This window comes from Coenobita brevimanus, chromosome 40, assembly GCF_032717465.1.
Source record: "Coenobita brevimanus isolate Jiangsu-jjx chromosome 40, ASM3271746v2, whole genome shotgun sequence".
Taxonomy (NCBI): Eukaryota; Metazoa; Arthropoda; class Malacostraca; order Decapoda; family Coenobitidae; genus Coenobita; species Coenobita brevimanus.
In genome coordinates this window covers 27061770-27073870 of record NC_136993.1, presented here as the reverse complement: position 1 = coordinate 27073870, position 12101 = coordinate 27061770, and the positions used below count along the sequence as shown (strand labels likewise).

Here is a 12101-nt window from a genome sequence, read left to right as displayed (position 1 = left end):
TAAATGGATAGGTGAAAGGATGAGAGAATGGGAATATGGTTTAGGTATATGTGAGAGAGTCAGTGAGAATGAGAGGGCAAGAGAGGGAGTATATCTGATGATAAGCAAGAAGTGGAAGGAGAATATAAGAGAGTATGGAACAATGGGTGCAAGGATTGTATGGGTGAGGATGAAAGTAGGTATACAAGCGTGGGCGATTGTATGTGTGTATGCTCTGACAGAGGACCGAGTGGCAAGAGTGAAAGATGAGTTTTGGGTGAGAGTAGAAGCATGTATGGACAAATTTGAGAGGAACGAGAGAGTGTTTTTGACTGGAGACATGAATGTCAAAGTTGGGAATGTACGACTGGATGGAGTGGTTGGTCAGTGGGGTGTGCCAGCTGAAGAAGATGGGAATGGTAGTGCATTGGTGGACATCTGTGCTGGTAAGGGGTTGGCAATAGCCAACACCTACTGTCGGCATAAGATGATCCACTGGTATACATGGAGAGTAATGAGAAGGATGGATGGTGAAGTTGTTGAATGAAAGGCAATGATAGACTATGTGTGTGTGGATGAGCGAATGAGAAGACAAGTGTTGGATGCAAGAGTTTGGAGAGGGTGGGGGAAAGGAGTCTCGTACCATCACTTAGTGATGGCCAAGGTAAAGCTACAAAGAAAATGGTTGAGGAGACGAAGGGGAAGACAGGAGGAAACAGCTCCTGTGAAAAGAGTGGAGAATTTGCAAGATAGTGAGAGAATGGCATAGTATAAGAGCATAGTGGAAGAAAGATTGGGAAGGTATGAGCTAGAGCAGATTGAAGGGGTGAAAGACGTATGTAAGATATTCATGGAAGAGATAGGCGCAGCGTGTGAGGTGGTTTGTGGAGTGAGGAGGAGATGCAAGGGTGTGCAAGGGATAGCATGGTGGAATGATGAGATGAAACGAGCTGTAGAACAAAAGAAGAATGCATATAGTGAATGGTTAGCGAGTAGAGGTAGGGGAGAAGATGAGAGAGAGAAGAGAGAGGTATATGTGAGCAGGAGAAGAGAGGTGATGAGACTGGTGAAGGAGAGTAAGAAGAAAGTGGAAGAAGAGTTTGGGAGGAATCTGAGTTTGAAATGGAGGGAGAGTAAGAAATTGTTTTGGAAGGAGGTAAAGAAAGTAAGGCAGTGTGAAAGGGGAAATAGTAGGGGAGTGAAAGATAGGAATAATAGATTGTTGGTGGGGAAGAGAGAGAAATTGAGGAGATGGAAGGAGCACTTTGAGGATTTGTTGAATGAAGAGAGTGAGAGCAGTGCGAGTATAAGTGATTGGGGAATGGCTGGGAGAAGAAGAGATGAGAGGAGGGAGGAAGAGATCAGTAGGGCAGAAGTAGTGGAAGCAATGAAGAAGATCCAGTTGGGAAAGGCCCCAGGAATTGATGGAGTGTGTGGTGAAATGCTGAGGTATGGGGGTGAGATTGTTGTGGAGTGGATATGGAAGTTGTGTAGATTGGCTTGGGATGAGGGAAGGGTTCCAGAGGACTGGAAATCAGGTATAATCGTTCCTTTATACAAAAGAAAGGGGGAGAGAGAAGTATGTGGTAACCATAGGGGTATTTGCCTTCTTAGTGTGACTGGTAAAATATATGGTAGAATACTCATTGATAGGGTTAGGCATATGACTGAGGAGCTAGTTGAAGAACAAGGGGTATTTAGGAATGGAAAAGGGTGTGTAGATCAGATATTTGTTCTAAGATGTTTAGTGGAGAAGTATCTAGAGAAGGGAAAGAAAGTGTATGCTGCCTTCATGGACTTGGAGAAAGCTTATGACAGAATAGATAGGCAAGGTATGTGGAAGGTACTAAGAATATATGGAGTGGAGGGGAAATTGTTGAGTGGTGTGAAGAGTATGTACGAAGGAGCTAGGGCTACGGTGCGAGTGGATGGTGAGCTGAGTGAGTTCTTTGATCTTAATGTGGGACTGAAACAGGGTTGTGTGATGTCCCCATGGCTGTTCAATATATACAAGGATGGGGTTGTAAAGGAGGTGCAAGGTAGGGCAGTGGATGTGGGGGTGGCTCTGATGAATGAGGGTGAGATTTGGAAGATTCCGGTGTTGCTGTTTGCTGATGATACAGTATTGTTGAGTGAAGATGAATGGGAGTTGCAAGGTTTGGTGAATGAATTTGGGACAGTGTGTAGGAGGAGGAAGTTGAAAGTTAATGTAAACAAAAGTAAAGTTATGGTGTTTGAGAGGAATGAAGTCACAGAATGTACAATAAGGTTGGATGGTGAGGATATGGAGAACGTGTGTGCATTTAAGTACTTGAGTAGTGTGATGAGTAAAGATGGAACTTTGGGGGATGAAGTGTTTGAAAGGGTACAGCAGGGAAGGAAGGTTGTTGGTTCACTGAAAGCAGTGATGAGGAATAGGGAGGTGAGTATGGAAGTTAAGAAGTCACTGCATGATAGTACTGTGATCCCTACCCTGACGTATGGAAGCGAGGCATGGACCCTGCAAGAGGGGAACAAGTCAAGAGTGAAAGCTGTAGAAATGAGATACTTGAGAGGAGCACGTGGAGTGACATGGAGGGACAGGTTGACGAATGAAGAAGTGAAGGAATGTTGTGGGGTGGATGTTGATGTGGTTGAGAAGATTAGGAGAAATACACTGAGGTGGTTCGGACATGTGGAGAGAATGGAGAATGAAAGACTGACTAAGAGGGTGTATGTAGGTGAGGTGGAGGGAGGGAGAGGGAGGGGTAGACTGAGGATGAGGTGGAGGGATGGAGTTGAGAGGTATATAAGGGAGGGGAGGTGATTTGGGGGGAGAGTAGTCAAATGGTGGGTGATAGAGCAACTTGGAGGCGTTTTGTCTGGGCCACCCTTCGCGGGATTAGGGCGTCGGGCTATAGATAGATAGACTTTACATAAAAAGACGTTTCTTAAATCAGGTAATAGTAGTGGTGGTGTTAACGGTAGTTATTGTGGAGAATAAAAAGAAGAAATTAGATAGAAAACAGAATGATGAGAGAGAGAGAGAGAGAGAGAGAGAGAGAGAGAGTCTTTCGCCAGATGAAAGTTGGTCAAGGCCACTCACTTTGGTCAGTTTTCCACCACCCACCTAGGAAGGCAGAAGTCTGCCCCACAGTGATTAAAACTCTTCAGCCCTGTGTAGATTTGGACAGGAGGTATGTGACCTAATAATAGGGATGGGCAGTACAACCCCTGCCCAGGACTACGCGTGCATAGCCCTGGTCATGGGTTGAAGTAGGGGATGCTTGAAGGCATGCCCAGTACTATGCAATGGGTGGGGGGGATGCCCAGTTCAACAAGGCTCAGTTTAATCCCCTCCCAGCTGGGCAAGGGTTGAACTAGGGGTTTGCCTGAACGCATACTCAGTACTACGCAACTGGGGGGGGGGATGCCCATTACAAAGTGCCCAGGACTTCGTGTATGTAATGCTGGGCACTTTTGTACTACTAAGTGAATTGTGTTAATGCAGACCTTACTGATATGCCATAAGACCCACCAACATTTCATAAAAACATCCACTAATAACAATACAAAAATCCTGTATGAGACAACCCTAGCATGTATTCAGTATGGACTGAAGTAGTGGCATGTGGAGGTGAATAGTATGTAAGAGGGCTGATGGTATTCAGGGCATGGGCCGTTAAGTTTACACCCAGAGACGGACACATTAAAAAATATATATATTTTTTGTGTTGTACAGAATGTCTTCTATAGCTGAGGCTGGCTTGCAGTACCAGTGGATCAAGACCGTGGTACCCAACATCACTTCCTGCCACAACCTACCCACCAGGATCACCGTCAGTACAACACTCTCCTTCACAAACTTATGGGTGGGTCTTGATAGCTGTATGGCTTATTCTTTCAGCTCATGACGGGTGTTATGTTTCGAGCTCTGACTTTGTGTGTGTGTGTGTGTGTGTGTGTGTGTGTGTGTGTGTGTGTGTGTGTGTGTGTGTGTGAACAAAATATTTCAGATAGTTCCTACCCAATTTTAATTGCATTTAGTTAAGGGTAAGAGGATGAGCAAGCCTACTAATTATTTTAGAACAGTAAGTCAAAGATCAAGGTAACAGGGCTAGGTCAAACGTTAATCTAACAAAATCATCTGAGTGGATGGTCTAAGACGTCAAATCTCATTCCAGGGCATGTTTGCAGTTCTGGCTGGTGGACACGCTGTCGGTCTGCTGATTCTGCTGTTTGAAATTGTTTATAAAGCTGCTGGAAGATGGACAAATGTGGATGCTCTTCCTCACTTCCCTGTTGTGTGAACCTGAAGCTGGATAGACAGGAACATAATTGACAGGCTTGTGTAGCTGTCTGTCTCTGTGTGAGTGTCTCCTCCCCCCCCCCTCTCTCTCTCTCTCTCTCTCTCTTTTGAGATCCACAAAAAAATCTCAGCAATAACCAGAATTCAACCCACAACCACACATTCCCCACCCAATCACCAGCCAGCAGTCTAAATAAGCCACCACCACATCCCTTGTCTGTCTCAAACCTTCCATTCACTCCACGTAGCAAGACCACCAGAATTCCTCCCTATAATATCTGCTACATGATCTCCACGACAGTGCCCCGCAATCAGCGTTCAGGGGCACAGTGCTGAGTCACCCGAAGTTTCCTGTGTGTCACAGTACATTACTCTCCAGTAATACCAGTAAGCATTTCACGAAACCTTCGCCAAGAACTGTCTCTTTCGGACATGGATATGACGTTGTGGAGTGTATGAGTGAGTAATTCAATATGATGCGCCTTGGCCCTTAAGAATGCCCCATACGCAAGATTGGTTGCTTGTGATTTATTGCTATTATTATAAGAGTTTGGCCTGACGTTTCGTTTCGTTTTTAGAGACTCCAACATGCTTGCATGCATTGGCCTTGGTCAACTAATGGCGGCTCCCCATGCTGCTCGATCTCTGGCAGCTTCACTGTTTAGTCCCTTTTCCCTGAGGTCACACTCAATAACCTCTTCCCATGTATTTTTCGGTCTACCACTTGCTGCCCCACCCCTATCATTAACACTTCTCACTTTCTGCACCCAGTTTTCATCCCCTGTCCTCTCCACATTCCCAAACCGTCACAATCCACCCCTCCTCATCACACAACCAATACAATCCAGTCCCATCCTACCCCTCAACTTTTCCATTATAATCCTAGCCCCCCCAGGCCTCGAACTGAGGGACGCACTGCATATCCACCTAATCATTGCCATTTCTGTACCTTTAACCCTGCGAATATCCCCTCTTATCTTATTTTTTTTCTTGGAAGGAACAATTTACAGGCTCCTAGCCTTTGGGTCCTTCTTTCTAGCATTAAAAATAAAATCATTACACTCTCATCACGTGCTACATACAAAGATCCCTTAGCAGGGAGGAAGAGATCTTTCAGTGTCAATAGAGGCAACAGCTCCCTGAACTTCTTCCAACAACTTCTCACTCTAGTCACTGATCTAGCGCCAGCCCCACCTCCAGCACAAATAACAGAACTCCAATAATAGAACTCCACACACTCAGGAGACTTACCACTAAGCTCAATCCTTTCACGCCTGGCAATCTCCACATGCTCTCCTTGACACACTGCACACATGAAACCAGCATTATCTCGCAGTCTACCTCTAAAACCATCACATCTCTTATGCACTTATTTGTCACAAATACTGCACAAGATGGAATTACTTCCCACTCCCTTGTGGCAAATCGCACATGACCACTCCCCCTCTTCTTTTACAGTACTGCCCCCAGCCATAGATAACATCAATATTATTTTATCTGCATTTACACTTAAACCCTTGTGCCCCACACCGCCTCTCTATTTCCTAAATCTTTCCTCCGCCTTCCTTTCATTTTTCTGCAATCAACACCAAATCATCAGCGTACAAATTATCCCATGGGAGTCCATTTCTGAAGTCAAGTGAGAGGGCTTCAAGTACCATAATAAACAACAAGGAGCTCAACACTGATACTTGATGCATACCACTAGCCACGGAAAACTCCTCATTTGAAACTCCATTCATCTTTACCTGGATGAGAGCACCTACATATGTGGCCATAACCACTGTATCCAGTCACTCCACGATCCCAAGTTTCTCATTGCCCACTTCACCACCTCTCTAAGGCCTTCTCCAAACCATCAGTCATAACTCCACAACAAAAAGGAGTACGTGAGCGTACCATACACTATAACGGTGCTTGTCAAGTTAGATGTTTTTGTTCATGTTTAGAAAGGATCCAGGCTACGGTTTGTGAGTTACGGTCTGAAAACCGCATTGCAGTCACCCGTAAGTACACCATTTTAAGCAATACTGGTTAGCTGCAGCTCGCCTACAGTTAAAGAACTTCCCAAAACAATCCTTTTCACTGGAAAGCACTCTCGTTTTAGTCGTTCAGTATGCTGTGCATGTGACATTCCAAATCTAACACTTGCTTTATGCATAATTATATTTCCACAAAAAGATCATAAACAAGAAAACTAAAATTTTCTACTAAAATAACTGTTAACAAGTATGAATGGTAAAAGTGCACATATAAGAAATTTAAAAAGCACAGAAACAAGAGAGCATTCAGGATGGGACGAGATTTGGAGACCTATACCCATTACTACATTCCACCAGCAACAAGTTTGTGGCTAAACTGTGGAATGTAGTTATGGGTATGGATCTCCAAATCTCCTCCCAGTCTGAATGCTCTCTTGTTTTTTTTTTTTTTTTCTTATCTGTGCACTTTTGACATTCCTACTTCTTAACGATCTTTTTAGAAGAAAATATTTGATTTCTATAAATTTTTCCTGAAGCTGTCGAACAATGAACAGTGCCATCAGTGGTCCCTTTGCGTGGCACAAACCCAAACTGGTTCTCATCAAGATTCACGCATTCTCTAATCATACCTTCTAGAACTCTATCTTTACTATCTGGTCCCAAAGTTTTATGCCTCTATAATTTCCCCTTTCCAGGGCATCACCCTTCCCCTTGTACACATTTGTAATTACACTTCAGCCAATCATCTGGGACAACACACTCATATTTTTTTTTTTTTTTTTTTTATGTGTCCGACTCTGGGCAAAGGCTCAGGGCCTATTTCTTGGGGGCAGTTGCCTATTCCAAAGCCCAGTAGTCCTCCTAGACCTCCACATGTCACCATTTCGGCGCTAACACCCACCGTCCATATTGAATACAAGCTAGGGCTGTCCCATACAGGACTGGTGTATTGGTATTAGCGGGGGTACTTTTACGACATGTCGGCGGGTCATCTGGTAGATCAGGAAAGTCTGCTTTTTAGGAAATTCAAATCCTTAAACTGTTCCCTGCCCCAGCCGGGATTCGATCCTGAGTCCATTAGGAGCGCAAGCCGCCTCTCTACCGATTCAGCCACCGCCTCATATATAATTGTATTTATCAAATTAGTGACTAACCCCATTCCTATATCTTTTGAGGCTTTCAACATTTCAGCAGTCAGCCCAGACACATCTGATGCCTTCCCCACCTTCATCCTGCCTGTTGCCCTGCTCACAGATGTATCGGATGTCTGAATTCAGAGATCCGTAGATGCGGATGTTTATTAATTTGCGAATACGGATGCAGATGCAGATACGGAGGTTGATTTTGTCACAAATGCGGATGCAGATGGGAATATAGATTTCAAAAATCATGTGGATGTTCCGAATATGCGGATGCGGTTATCTGATACATCTCTATCTTGTGACAAAAACCAACATTTTAATAATTAATCATGTTTGTGAGTGTTTATTGAATAAAATTTCTCTAGTAATGTGAACGGTTTAACAATATGTTAAATTTTATGCTAAACCTGTGATTTTCTAGAGAAATATGCTAACTTTAGCATAATTATGGTAAGTCTGGCCACGCTGCACTTTATCACAGAGTGATAAGAAGCGCTCAATGCTGTCAGTTCTTGTTTTTCAGTCTTGTTTTTTTTTTTTTTTTTAATATCCACGACATCCTCTTTGAGGGTGGTGAGGATGCAGATGCGGATGCTGATGTTTATTAAATCGCGAATGCAGATGCGGATGTTGGTGTTTATTTTATCACAAAAGCTGATGCAGATGCTGATTTAATGAATGATGCGGATGTTCCACATATGCAGATGTGGATATCCAATACATCTCTCCTCCAAACCTTCCCTGTCGCAGTCAAACTCCTCATTCAACAACAGATTGTAGTGCTGTCTCCAGGCGTCTTTAATATCCCCACTATTCACCACTGCCTTTCCATCATCATTCTTCACACACCACTGACCTATGATAACCTGTTCTCCCTCTTCTTCTGATCTGCATTCTTAAATATCATATTCTTCCTTTCCCTCCTATTTATGTTACTGAAATTATCCAGTAAAACTCACTGAGCTTCAGACTTTGCCCTGTAAACCTCTCTTCCAGCCTTATGCTTGGCAGCCAAGTATTCCTCTATGCTACCATCCTCTCTCCACTCCCGGAGAAGACTTCTTTTCTCTTTAACTGTATCTTCTACACTCTGATCCTACCACCAAGTTACTTTAAGTCTTGGGAGGCCCTTGTCCATCCACACACTGAATCAGTAACTCACAAGAGGTTGTTCTTGAGGGCTCTTGTCTGTTCATTAACATTTCTATCAACGTCTCCCTGTTCAGCCACCACTCTACTTACCTCGCTATAGAATGTATCCCTTACTGCTTGGTTTTTCAACTTCCATATTTTCCCCTCAGGTGCATAGGTCCTCTTTGTCATCACCTGCGACGTAAGCACCATGTCACATATCATTAACTTGTGTTGAAGCACACACTCCCCGATCCCTATAACTGAGTTATTTACTCGGAAGGAATGTCGTAGCAGAAAACTTGTGTTATACTGAACAATGTGACTTGCTTTGTGATCCTTTTGCTTCAGCTGCAGAAGCTTCACTTGGTTATATCTCTCCAAGGGTACGAGAGGAACTTTTGGATTACTGTAACCTCAAACTAAATCCAGTGACGTATCCTTAGACATATCTTGGGTACAGCTGAAAAGTGATTGCTCAACTATCTCCAAATGTGCTATTGACGTGATATTGTCAATTGCAACAACATATTTGTGTTAATTAAGTTTTTCAGTATTAAAACACACACACACACACACAAATAAATAAATAAATATATATATATATATATATATATATTGTTACATAGCCTATGATTTCATCATCCTTTGTGTAGTTCTAACGTACAGTATGCTGCATTTTATATATATATATATATTTATATATATATATATATATATATATATATATATATATATATATATATATATTGTTACATAGCCTATGATTTCATCATCCTTTGTGTAGTTCTAACGTACAGTATGCTGCATGTTTGATCACGAGCGTGTTCTACCTCACTCCCCCCTTCTACCCTTATAGTAGAGTAAGTCGTTCATTCTGTTGTTCAGAGCAGGATTGTCAACTCTTTGTCCCCTATGGCTTCATTTGCGCATCCTTCTTACAAGTTGTATCAAGCTCTGCCGGCCCCTATATAATGAGCTCAGTCTGCATTAATTGCCACTTAGATCTACTCCTCATTTTGCTCACATCTCTGTCCTCCCCTGTACAGTTGTTATTATTTTTGTGAGTGCACAGGAAGTCTCCAACCATCTAGCTGCTGTGTAATTTGAGTATAAGTGTTATTACATTTTTTCCTTGTACTGTATAGCATAAGGTGTTAATTCGTAGGCCTAGTGAGGTTGTTGTGATTCATGTGTTTTTGGTGTCAGCCAGTAGTAATTTTATTTTGTATCTGTAATAATATATCTTGCATTCACTGAGCATTATCCGGTTTTCTCATTTTATCAGGGCTGACTTAGATAAATTTACTCTTGCTAATTTCGTGTTAATAGAGGCTATTGCAGTTAACCATATATTTAACCTGTTTTTGCCATTACATTATCCTTATGAGTCCTGAATGTTTAGTTGTTAGTTTGAGCATTAACCTTTAACTTGTAATTTTACATAACTCTTTTGTTTTGAACCTGGAACTTTGCGGGACAGTTTTCTCTGTTCCGTAACATAAATTTGGCGACCTCTTATCAGGATATTCAGGATATTATCATAAGGATATTGCTTGATATTTTGTGACTGTGATTTATTCATGATGTCTACTATTACTACGCTTGATGAAGCCAAAGATTTTTTTGTCAAATGAGCAAACAGTGTGTGATGTAGAAAACAGAACAAAGAATGAACTTAAGCTTGTTGCCCAACAATTGGGAATTGCTGTTCGCTCTCATCATTCTAAAGATCAAATTGTTGACATGATTAATGAAAGCTTGTTTAATGTAACTCCTCCACATGAGCAAACGCAGATTGAATTAGCTAAGTTACAGCTAGCCCTGCAGGAGGCTCGTGCTAAAGAGGCTGAATTTCAGGGAAATGCAAAGGAGGCTGAATTTCAGGGAAATGCTAAGGAGGCTGAATCTCAGGCTCGTATTCAGGAGGCACAGGTACAGGCTCAGGCACAAATTGAACTAGCTAGGATTCAGGCAGACCATGAGTATCGCATGAAACAAGGTGGAACTGGATCATCTAGCTCTGATGATTTTGATGTGGCTAAAAATGTTAAACTTGTCCCTCCTTTTAACGAATCTGATTTAACAAAGTATTTTCAGTTGTTCGAGAGGGTAGCTACAGGTTTTAATTGGCCCAAAAAGTATTGGCCAGTACTCCTTCAAACTGTTCTCACTAGTAAAGCTCAAGTAACTTATGCATCTTTGCCTCAGGATCAATCTGATAATTATGATGTAGTTAAGAGCTGGATTCTTAAGGCCTATGAGCTTGTTCATGAAGCGTATAGAGTAAAATTTAGGACAACTTATAAGCAAGATAAGCAATCCCATGTTGAGTATGCAAAAATCAAAGAAGATCTGTTAGAGCAGTGGTTAAATTCTAAGAATGTGGATTCTGATTTTGATAAATTTAAGCAGATGATTTTGCTGTAGGACTTCAAAAGGTGTATTAATAAGGATGTAAGCCTATATCTTGATGAGAGAAGAATAGATAATTTGTCTGATGCTGCAGTTTTAGCTGATGAATATGTTCTCACTCACAAGAGATATTCTAAAGAAAAAAGGAAAGCTGAGAGTAAGTACGTTGCCTCTACTCAGAGTACAGGTAACAGGAAAGAGAATAAAGATGATGTTTCTCAGGAAGTAAATACCAGCTTCACCTCTAGATTTCAGAAAAGTATATGTACTTATTGTAGTAAGCTTGGTCATACTATGGAGAAATGTTTCAGGAGACAGCGTGATGTGAACAAAAAGGAGTCTTTAAATATTCAGTCAATTGGTCTAGTGTCCACCCTTGAGAGTTCTCAGAATTCTTTAATCGAGTTAACTGAACCTCCTTTGAGGGGTAAATTAAATTCTCATGATGGAGCTCCTCTATTGAGCAGTAACGTGGGTGACACTCTCAAGAGTTCATGTGCTAATTTCCTGTCTCATGGTTTTGTCAGTCCTCTGGACAATAATGACAGGAAATCAGTTAAAATATATCGTGATACAGGTGCTTGCCAATCCCTTATGCTGACCAGTGTTCTAGGCTCTAATGTTAATGCCTCTGATGAAACTGTAATCTTACAAGGTGTAGGGAATAATTACTTCTCTGTCCCTCTGTGCAGAGTGAATTTAGAGTCTGGTTTTGTTAATGGTTCCGTTATGGTTGGGTTGGTTGAGACACTCCCAATGTCAGGTGTAACTTTCTTACTTGGAAATGATATTGGTGGAAGTCAAGTGTGTCCAGCTCCTCAGTTGTCTAATGAGCCAGTGGCTGCAACCCAGGATCGTGATGTCCCTGATGTGTTCCCTGCATGTGCTGTCACTAGGGCTAAGTCTAAAGTTACTGGTGACTTAGAGGATAATGATGATGATGATGTTATCATAGCTGACACTTTTCTTGCTAGTTTCGACCACTCACCAGATGAGGCAGTACCCCGTAGTGTTGTTAATTTGTCTCGTCAAGAGTTGGTTGAGTTGCAGGTTGCTGACCCTGAGTTGAAAGGTCTAGCTAACTCTGCTTGCAGTGAGGAAGAGTCAGCTGGTGCTTCTACTTGTTATTATATAAAGTCAGGAGTACTTATGATGAAGTGGAGA

The 12101-nt window shown here is 42.1% G+C and overlaps 1 protein-coding gene across 1 annotated transcript in view; it reads left to right on the top strand.

Moving 5' to 3' along the window:
- LOC145397009 (putative glutamate receptor) overlaps nt 1-4268 on the top strand; it is a 107091-nt gene extending 102823 nt beyond the window's left edge. Inside the window, exons 13-14 of the mRNA XM_080270230.1 lie at nt 3715-3830; nt 4143-4268. Of these exons, the coding sequence (XP_080126356.1) occupies nt 3715-3830; nt 4143-4268 (242 nt within the window). The remainder of the gene's footprint in view (nt 1-3714; nt 3831-4142) is intronic.
- The last annotated feature ends 7833 nt before the right edge of the window (nt 4269-12101 follow it).